We start from the raw sequence: 11,165 nt of genomic DNA, 5'->3' as shown, positions 1-11,165 counted from the left end.
GCCGGGGAAGGGGGCTGGCCCCGGGGAGGACAAAGCCCTGCCTTGGGCAGTTGCCTTTTCCTCGCTAGTTTCCCGGGACAAAGTGGCATAGCCTTGGAAGTCCATGCAGAGCGGTGAGGACTTTCCCGTGGAGAAAGGTACTGCCTGCCCGCACCCTCCCGGGAAGTATGTCCAATGCGCTCTTTCCCCGCGGAAAGCACGTCTGAGGCCTGTGCAGCCTTCCTTCAAACAGGGCAAACCTGTAGAAACATGTCTGTATTACATATGTGCGGGTGTATGTGCACACTTTAAAAAATAACACTTATAGGGCTTAATTATGATAATAAAAACCAGATGGGAGAATCGATCCAGGCCACCCAAACCGCAACTCGAGACTTAGAAAAATTACGTTTTCATTTGGTGGTGGCAGTTTCTTATTCAGAATCATATCCCAGCAGCGTAGAAAATCGTGCTATCTTTCCCAGATAGCTCACCAGGGGGCAGTTGGAATGAGTCAGTTTTACAAAACCAAATCTTTTGAATTACAAAAGCCATTATTATTAAGAGCCTGCAGGGTTCACTCTTTGGAAGACTGGTTGATATATTGGGCAAAGTTTAAGAAACTTTAGAAGAGGGAGGAGGAGTGCAGGGCGCAAGGGGGCTATTCTTCCAAAGCTGGCAGGCAGATATCCCCTGAGGGGTCCCCGACAGCCAGAGGGAGCAGGCAGGGACCCCCTACCCCCCCCTCCCGCCCCCAGTGTATAAATTTTGTGCATCAGGCCTCTAGGTATTGATAAAGGCCTGGTTTCCATCTCCCTCACTTAACTGAGGGCTTAGGATGGGTCCTAGTTATTCTTTTTTTTTTCTTAAATATTTCTTTATTGATTTCAGAGAGGAAGGGAGAAGGAGAGAGAGATAGAAACATCAATGATGAGAGAGAATCATTGATCGACTGCCTCCTGCACACCCCCTACTGGGGATCGAGCCCGCAGCCCAGGCATGTGCCCTTGGCTGGAGTCGAAACTGGGACCCTTCAGTCCGCAGGCTGACACTCTATCCACTGAGCCAAGGGCCCTAGTTATTCTTATATCTCCAACTCAGCTCCTACTATACAGTAAGTGCTTAAAAATATTGGTTAGATGAACAAGTATTGCCAAATCACATTTTTTGAACTAAGATGGACTGGCTTCCCCAATAAACTGCCCTATGACTTTGAATGAATCACCTAACTTCTTTGGGTTGTGGTTATGTCATTTACCAAATGCAGAGTTGGACAAGTGATAGTTCTAAAATACTTTTGCTAATCATCCAGCATAGGGGGGAAAATCAATATTTGCTGTCTTATTCTGTGGTCAGTTGTAACTTTCTCAATCTGAATTTTATTTTAATTATTAAGAGAAAAATGAATTATTGGCACAGATAATTTACACTGTCTTATATTGCCATTTGACAAACTACTATGGTTTGAGAACTATATAAAATTAAGATGTTACGGCGACACTTCTAGCAAACATGGCTGCTTTTTGAATCTGACAAGTTCTGCCATGGAATTTTCTGGAGAAGTGCATCTTGAGTTGTATTGATGGGAAAGTCCTGTCAACTTACAGGATAGAACATGTTGACTTGGGGATAGGAAAAGACTACTTAATTGGCAGTTAAGAGAACTGAATTCTAGCCTGTGTCCATCACGCCCCATGTGACTTCCACCAATCCCACAATCTTCCAGGCGTTCCCTTAAATGTCATTAACAGAATGCAGTGAGAAGGATCAGTTGATAGTGTGTTTTATTCAAGGCTGTACCAGCATATTTGCTTCTACTCTTGGCTGGAGAGTTTCTTCTGTGTAAGATTCAATGCTTAAAACTCAGTATTAAGGAAGAGAAGACATTGGCTGGGAAAAATAGCCTCTCTTCTTCTTCTTCTTTTTTTTTTCAATTCTGAAAATCTTTATTGAGAACTTATGTGTGAGGTTATTTCTGTTAGGGGGATATAAACATTGCCGGGGTTCTTGTCCCAGCATCAAGAAGGGTTCAGGAATCTGGAGAAGGCTGTGCGTAGATGACATAGGAATCCAGAGACTAATAAAGAGTCTGGAGACGAGATATAATTTTGAAAGGCATTGGGGGTCAGAGGACCTTCAGCTAAAGGAACTGAAGACTCCCTCCTTGTCTAGGACCCTTGCTTTTGTTAACACAATTTGTCCTAAGTCAAGGTGGGGGAAATACACTTCAAAGGGTAAGGCTTCAAAGGGTACAGAAGCATTGTCAGAATGGGGGAATTAGCCTACGGCTGTTCAGGTGTTTGGCCAGTAGGAGGCAATAACATGTAGATTAAGATGTCCTTTAGCTGTCTGGCAGCCACAATCAGTTTCCTATTCAGGTTTGGGGAAATGCCTTTAGCCATTCCCAAGAGGTGACGACATGTATGACTCAACCCTGTTGAGTCCCCAAGTCTCATCAACCTTTTGATGAAACTCTTGAAATTATGACATGCTGGAATTGGTTCCCGGCAAAACATAAAATAATAAACATGCCCTTAGGAATTTAAATATCCAGAAATCATCAATTCCATAAAGTAGCAGTAGGAGTATGTGAACATTGGTCCTTGGTGGGTTTCTCAATATTGAATAATTGCAACTTTGCATCTTTTGGCTTTGGCAGCCACCTGCTAGTGGAAATAGAGAGGTGTTGAATTGCCATAGGGTCTTGATTGCATCATATTACATTTCCTTTCTGGGGATTGGATTCTAGGTGTTATGCACCGCATGTACCTTATTTAGTGAGGGCTCAGCCATCTGCACTCACTGTTGTGGACTTGAGTGGCAGTATAACTCAGTGTTGCTCAGGCACAAGTAATCATGAAGCTTCCAGGAGAGGGGAGGGGACTTGCACTGGCAAAGTTAGAGCCCTGTGCCAAATCTTAGAATAGTTCAAGAACAGTTGGCTCATTTTCATTTTAACTACTTTATTAATTGATCTGAATCCTGATGGACAAGAAACAGGATGTGGATAGTCCTGTCAGTCCAGAAAATGGATCTGCTTTAACTCTTCCATCTGTGGAATTGTAACACAACATAAAGCTCGAACATTTAAATGGCAACTTGTGGCTGCTTGATTCTAAGGAGTCATATTTTTTGTGATACCATGCTCTCCAAATCTCTTCATATCTTATGGTCATATCTGATCTTTGAACTAATGGGTCCGACGTTTGTTTGTATTTGACTTCTCTAATTTACTTAGTTTACCAAGTTCAGTTTCTATAGTGAATAATACTGGTGCAAATTATACCTCAGATTTTATCTGTACACTTTAGATTCTATAGAGGAGCACATTATAATGTGCAAAAGGGCAGACATTTCCTTATTTAAATGATATGAAGTAACCTTTTGCCTATGTAACTTGCAAGAAAGGAGCCAACCACCTGGCAGGAAGGCCTCAGGAGCTCAGCTGCCTTCTTGGTGCATATGATCACTTCACCCAGCAAAACCTGATGCACTTTCTCACAGGGTGTTAGAAGTTAAATCAGCTAGCGTCTCAGCTGTACTCGATGCCCCGAAACTGGCGAAGTTCTTGGTCAGAGAACTCCAGCTCCTGCTGTCTGATTTCTCTTGTTTTCCCTTGAAGAAGGTCTGTTTCTCCTTCTAGAACACCATCTGTCAGAAGTCACCTTGAGGAGTTTCCTTTAAAGTTCAAATAAAGTCATAACTGTAAACCTCAGATAGAGCTGCAGTCTTTCCAGTACTCCTTAAGAAAGAAAGTGATGAGTGGAGTAATTTTGTTTTCCATATTATACGAGTTGATCGATGATGGAAAAGGCCTGTGCGCTAGGTCAGAACCCGAAGCTGCCCCCAGCAGCCAACGCCAGCAAGCCTCCCAACTTCATCTGCCGCTGGGTGTGAAGCATGTGCTAGTGTGGGAGAAATATGCTTGCTTGGAGGACTGCATCTGGCCATGGGTGGTGATAAATGTTTGATAGGACTGGGCATCACTGGAATGCTTTATTTTCTCTAGAGAGTAGAAATGAGGTTTTGGAAGCTGTGTTAATGGAGACTCATTTGTGCAGCTGCCTTCCGGGTAAAGCTGTTCTGGTTTAGGAAAGCCCTCAGAGGGCAAAGCTTATTTTTTTGGAATTGGACATCATGGAGCGACCCACACTGAATTATTTCCTTTTCCTGGTGTTGGAATTTACCAGCACATACACACCATTTTTGACTTGAGTCTCTAGCAGGTGTTTGGCTTAACCAAATGTGTATGTGGTGGCACACACTCAATGCTGCTTTATTTTTTTAAGTTATGGTGAGTTTATAGCAGCCACCTAAAACTTCCAGAAGTGGACTTTGATGTGGGTACTTGGATACTTCTTCAGATACTTGATTTCTTTTGGAGCTTTGAAAAGATACTGGCTTTTGTAAAGTAATGCTATGGAGGAGGGCAATGAAATTATTTGAGGATAGTCTCATTCTAATGGTTAAATGTTGTTGTTTATTCTAAGGGTTAAATTTTGTTAAATTGTGCCTAAGTGAGGATCTTTATGTTTATTTTTAAACATCAGAAGTAATTAAATATATCCATTTAATTTGGAAATGGAATTGTCTTGATATATATTTATTTGAGCTATATATGATTATTTTATATATCGGGTGGGGCAAAAGTAGATTTACAGTTGTGAGTATGCAAAACAGAGTTTATTCTTGTATTATTACTTATTGATTATTGTATTATTTTTCATACGAACAACTGCAAACCTACTTTTGCCCCACTCTGTGTGTATATATATGTCACACATGAATATATATCCTTTTTAATGACATACCATAGACTGAAATACTAAGTCTTAGGAACAGGGTTTCTTAAAGAAAAATAAGTAAGTTGGACTCAAGGTTTTTTTTATCTCGAGTTATTCTTATTTGAATGTCAAGGGCACAAAAGTTATTTCAGTAAATTCACCCACAGAGATCTTTTTGTTGTTTTTTTGTTTTTTTCTTTTCCATAGAGATCTTTGATTCAAACGCTAAGTGTAAATAGCCATCTCATTTTTTTTTTGAAGCTTGTTCTTAATTCTATTATTAGTGGGTAAGATAGGCCAATCTTTTCCTGGTTAATATTTTTGAATGATCTGTTGGAGGCCAAACACTGTGGTAAAATTAAAATGTTTCCTTTTCTCTTTGGACACCAAGTGTGGCATGGTGTCAAGCTGTGCTTCTGCTAGTGCAATCTCTTTGCAGCCTCAGTTTCTGAGAGAGTAGCTGTTAGCATACTACCCACATGTTTCTAGGTTAAATCAACACCTATTGTGCTGATCAAAAATTGGTTGGGAATGTGTGTATGTTTTTGTTAATTAATGTTGTAATTTCACATTGCTTTCAAATATAAAATTTAGAAAAGATTTATTTTATGATACACTAGTTATTCAGAATAAATAGGCTGTCCCAATAAAATTCAGTCTTCTTTTCTAACAGAAGCAAATCTGTGGGGGGAGATACAACACTTCCACACCCTTAGCAAGGCTGTCACAAGGAAGTACACAAGAATGAATTTACAAACCGTTGATGTAGGCACAAAGTGCTATGAGCTCAAACGAGAAAGGGCATAATCCTATGGCCTGGAAAGCTTCATGAAGGAGATGGGATCACGTTCATTGAGCTTGAGTAGACCAAATGCATCTCCTGCAGATAACACAGATGAGTAAAGGCGTTGAAATATGAAAGCTTTATCACAGGGTCCTAAGTTGGCCTCTTGAGTTGGACTGGAGAACTTGTGTTAGCAAAGAGTGGCAGAGAAGCCTGGATAAGTCAATTGGGACTGGATTATGGAGGCTTTGCTGATTTATCACAAATGACAATAGACACTGTAATTATAGCATGTCATTATAAATGCATTTATTTTAAAACTCAGATACTAAATATTAATGATGCTTTTTCTCATGTATATACAAGAAATCTTATTTTGGTGTATGAGGTTATTCCCCCAGGGGCAGGATGTTCAAGTTTTTAAGATTTTGGGAAGTGCACTTTGCTGATTATGATACATATAGACGCAATATTCCCGTAAGTCTGCCGGGGCAGTGCCAGTTGGCTTGCTGTGCATCCCTTTTAATTCTTATTTTGTTTTTCTCCACAGGTGCTTGTGTCTATCAGGGTTCCTTGTTGGCGGTAGGTCATTCTTAATATTTTTGGTTTATTTCTTTTGAATGTAAAATGCTTGACTGAGGTTATTGAGTGAGTGAGGTGACCCTGTCAATCTGAAATATGTTTATTTTCCTTCTCAGTTTGAGGATTATCCCTCATCCTGGCACAATCATACTCAATTACCTAATACCTTTTTCAGAGTGAGTTAGTTCCATTCGGATACTCGGGTATTGGAGGCGAAGTACAAACACGCTGCACAATTTGCATTCCGTGGCTGTCGTTTGTGTTTTTTCAATCAGAGAGAAAATTAGATCCCGTTCTCTTGTCAGATATGCACCAGGGCACAATTTGTTTATCTTCCTGTTGCATTTGCCTCTTCTCTTGAACCCCCTCCAAAAAAAGGTATGATTATTAAATTGAGTGCAATGTGGAGGATCCTTGACTGTTGCTTTGAATTATAAATGTAAGATTTGGTAAACAACAAACAACAAATTAACATTTTATTGCTGAAACTTTGCCATGTAGAGTAGAATTGATTTTGAATTTAAAGTCAGGATGACTTGGGGGAAAAGCTGAGGCAAGTCTCATGCATTTCTTTTCATTAATAATGTACTATGGTGCATAACAGTGTGTTAAAGTCTTATTGAAAAAACTGTCTATGCTCCATCAACTCTAATAAATGGTGTGACAAGTCATTCTTCACCACTTTTTTATTCTGGTTTAATAAATGCTGTAATAAAAACAGAACTGAAATGGTTGGAACGGGTTTGCTCATTTCCATCACAACTTGCTGTTGACATGTGTGATATTAATAAGTCATCTTGGATTATCCTTGTGGTGTTGAAATAGATGAGAAATTTCTGAAATATCTAGGAGTCTAGATAATTATGGGTGTTTACAGTAATATTCTTGAATCTGAACTTTATGTAATATAGTAACTGGAGATTTATGGGATTTTTTTTCTTCCTTATATTTCTGTATTAAAGAATCAGGAGAAAGCCATTTTCCTGTCTTTCTCATTTCATACCCTTAAAAACCTACTTTTCCTTCTGTTTGTTCTTTAATACATTTTAGGACTCATTTTAAAATCAATGTGCTTTAAAGTACATCATCAGTTTTGGGGAGCTATAGTAGCTATTATAGACAAGTCAGTTATCCATGTTAATACAAAGAAAATTGCTTATTGTATAGAGTGTGTCATAATTTTTCAATATATTTTCATAGCTATTGATCCACCTGATACTTACAATAGACCAATGCAAGCCATGCATTAGTTTACACTTTCCCCCTTTTTAATAAAGAACCAAGGATGAAAGATTAAGAAATTTGCTAAAGGTAATTGACTATTAAAAACAACCCATCTTTTTTCTGTCGTTCTGCTTTTATCTGAAGAAAAGTGGCTAGACTGTCTTGTATATTTGACGTTGTTGTGTGTTACTGTGCATTTGAATATGAAAGCATCAAGTACTTGGAGAGGTCAATTTGATCAAGTTAAAGTAGAGGCTGTCTAGTCCATTTGTATTTAACAGATGATCTTGCTCCCCTCTGTTTTATGCCCTGGCTGATCCCAAGGTTCATGGCTGCCCAGGTCTAGTAGTCTGTGCTCTAGTGCATCAGCACAAGCTTGACCCTTCCACTTGGCTTCTTGGTTTACCAAGACTCTGCTATGTTTGTTCCTAAACCTCCTCAAGCCGGATGTACTTATTATTGTAGTTATGCAATTCAGTCAGAAAGGCAATACACTTACTGCAATCACAAAAGTTATTTTTTAATCATTTTTAATTTTTAAATTATAGTTGATATACCATATTAGATTAATTTCAGGTGTAAACTCCAGTGATTAGATATTACATAGATGCTGTACTTCGCATCCCCATGACTGTTCTGTAACAACCCATTTGTACTTCTTAATCCCTTCACATTTTTCACCCATTCTCTCAATCCCACTTCCATCTGACAACTTTCAAAATGTTCTCTGTATCTATGAGTCTGTTTCTGTTCTGCTTGTTGGTTTATTTTGTTTTTTTAGATTCAATTGTTGCTAGATATGTATTGCCATTTTATTGTTCATATTTTTTATCTTTTTCTTCTTCTTAAAGAATACCCTTTAGCATTTCATATAATACTGGTGTGGTGGTGAATGCCTTTAGCTTTTTCTTGTCTGGGAAGCTCTTTATCTGTTCTTCGATTCTAAATGATAGCTTTGCTGGGTAGAGTAATCTTGGTTACAGGTCCTTGCTTTTCATCACTTTGAATATTTCTTGCCAATCCCTTCTGGCTTGCAAAGTTTCTGTTGAGAAATCAGCTGGCAGTCTTATGGGAACTCCCTTATTGGTAACTAACTGCTTTTCTCTTGCTGCTTTTAAGATCCTCTCTTTGTCTTTAACCTTTGGCATTTTAATTATGATGTGCCTTGGTGTAGATCTCTTTGGACTTATCTTACTTGGGACTCTCTGTGCTTCCTGGACTTGTCACCAAATTAGGGAAGTTTTTGTCATTATTTTTTCAGATGGGCTTTCAATTTCTTGCTTTCTCTTCTTCCGGCACCCCCATGATGCAAATGTTGGTACTCTTAAAGTTGTTCTAGACGCTCCTTACACTATCCTCACTTTTTTTTTCTGTTCTGATTGGACATTTTTTGCTTCCTTATATTCTAACTCACTGATTTGATTCTTGGCTTTATCTACTCTACTGTTGACTCCCTGTAAATTATTCTCATTTTTGTTAGTGTATTGAAGTTTATTATTAAACAAACATTTATTGAGTAACAACTGTACCTGCTATTCTAGGCATTAAGAATGCGTCAGTGAACAAACAAACGAAATCCTTGCCCTCATGAAGCTCAAATTCTAATGAGTAAAATATATATACTATGCCAGACAAGTGCTATGGAGAAAAACAATATAGGGTAGAAAAGGCTGAATCGGGGCAAGGATGGCTACTTGAAATAGGGTGATAGGAAAGTCCTCGCTAAGAAGGTGACATTTGAACAAAGACCTACCCAGCTCCCTAGCTATCCAAGGGAAGAGAATTACAGAGAATGGGAGAACAGCAAATATGCAGTATGCTTGTCCATTTGAAGAAGTGTGTAAAGGTCAGAGTGACTGGAGCACATGACCAAGAGGGAGGATGGCAGGAGATGAAGTTAGAGAGGTGGGCAGAGTACATGTCATTTCAGTAAGTGGGTGAGTGAGTCATCAGAGGAGCTTGTCTAGAATGACAAAATCTGACTTACAGTTTAGTTAAACTGCTGAAATGTGAATGTGAAAAGAAATAGCATTCTTGTTTCTAGGGAAACTATATTGAATACTTTAAAAAGACTCCATAGAGGTGAGTCACTAAAAGTTTTCTGTCAAATTAAGTGTGAGAGAAACAACAGCAAAAGATTGGGGGAAAACAAAAAAACCCAGAGAGACTCTGCATTCGGATTTATTTGCAACCATTTTAAGTTTTTTTTTTTCCATTTTAAGGAACTTCACACTGGAAATGGAGATGATGCATTTTGGAGATAGTTAATTGTCTGCATAATTCATTGCTGCTCTCTCTCCACATGACCTGGTCTTGAAGAAAGGCATATGTCAATGAAATGGAGTGAAGGCACATTTACATTTTTGAATTAAAATAAAGAATAGAGCATTTATATACTATTTTAGGATTCTCTGGTTAAACATCTTGGTGAGTGAGAGGATTTCTACTGTGAGAGGCTTCACAGTTGGGAGCTGGCTCTGAGGATGGTGATGTGTCCTTGTTCCAAGCCTTGTAATTTCTCCCACGTGCATTTTAGAGCTAGGAATGACTACAGAGAGCATGTAGTCCAAACTTTCTATCTTACAGGTGATGAAAGGGTGGCAAGAATGTGAATTTTTTTTTAGCTTCATTCATTTCTCAGGTGAGTAACCAGAATGGAGAGTAGGTCTGTGAAAATGGCAAGGCATCAGCTTTACCTGGAAGAATTCCATAAAATACATCAGGCAAATCAGGACACTGATCTAGGCACCGGCTGCTGGTTGCCAGCTCGCAACCTGTCTTGTGCGGCTTCCTTCCACTGATACCTTTTCAGTCGCCTAGAAAGCTGCTATGTATAGTGGAACATTCATGGCCCTTGTTTCAGTTCTTCCTCCTCTGCTAAAGACCAGCTCAGTGACCTTGAGCAAGCTACATGACCTTCCCGAATCTCTTTCACCTCCTCTCTGAAATGAGGATACATAAGGCCTTTCCTAGAGTGTTTTTGTAGAGTAAGAAGATAATGAGGAGGACGCCCACATGCAGCACCTCGCATGTGCTTTTCCACCCTGGCACATTCCTCTTTACCAACCAAGAATAAGAAGAGTCAGGGATAGTTATTAAGCATGCACTATGCACTTCATACTCTCCACAGTCTCAGGAGATAGATTTTGTCTTTACTTTACAGATAAGGAAACGGAGGCTCAGGAAGTCTGAAACACCCAAAATGACACAGCTCGCCAGTGCCGGAGGAAACCACCCTGGCACATTCCTCTTTACCAACCAAGAATAAGGAGCAGAGTCAGGGATAGTGATTAAGCATGCACTATGCACTTCAGACTCTCCACAGTCTCAGGAGATAGATTTTGTCTTCACTTTACAGATAAGGAAACGGAGGCTCAGGAAGTCTGAAACACTTAACCCAAAATGACACAGCTCGCCAGTGCCGGAGGAAAAGAGGGTTCAAACTCCGTTCTGGCTCTGACGCCATTTCACTGAGCACACTGTTTCTCACTGCCAAGCCAGCCTGCTTGTTGTCTCTGAACACAACTAGCTTATTTTACCTTCAGTCCTGTGTGCCCACCCCCTCCCTGCTGCACCTGTCATGCAGTTGTCTCTGCCAGTCTCTGTCCTGACCTGCAAAGGCCAGCTGTCCCTGGCTAACCCCTTTTTCACTTCGCTGAGGCTCAACTGCGCTAGTGTGCATGAAATTCACATACCATGCAGAAACATAGGGGGTCACTTCATCTTAAAAATATGTATGATCTCACACACACTCTCACACACACACACACACACACACACACACACACACACACACACTCACACATTCCCAA

At 39.7% G+C, this 11,165-nt stretch overlaps 1 protein-coding gene across 1 annotated transcript in view; it reads left to right on the top strand.

Annotated features, from left to right (window-relative positions):
* FRAS1 (Fraser extracellular matrix complex subunit 1) overlaps nt 1–11,165 on the top strand; it is a 466,232-nt gene that overhangs the window by 1,119 nt on the left and 453,948 nt on the right. The window contains exon 2 of the mRNA XM_014544766.1: nt 6,098–6,129. Within this exon, the coding sequence (XP_014400252.1) occupies nt 6,098–6,129 (32 nt within the window). The remainder of the gene's footprint in view (nt 1–6,097; nt 6,130–11,165) is intronic.

This window comes from Myotis brandtii, unplaced genomic scaffold (genome assembly GCF_000412655.1).
Source record: "Myotis brandtii unplaced genomic scaffold, ASM41265v1 scaffold111, whole genome shotgun sequence".
NCBI classification, from domain to species: domain Eukaryota; kingdom Metazoa; phylum Chordata; class Mammalia; order Chiroptera; family Vespertilionidae; genus Myotis; species Myotis brandtii.
Note: the sequence above shows the minus strand (reverse complement) of the source record. Positions and strands in the feature narration are given on the sequence as shown.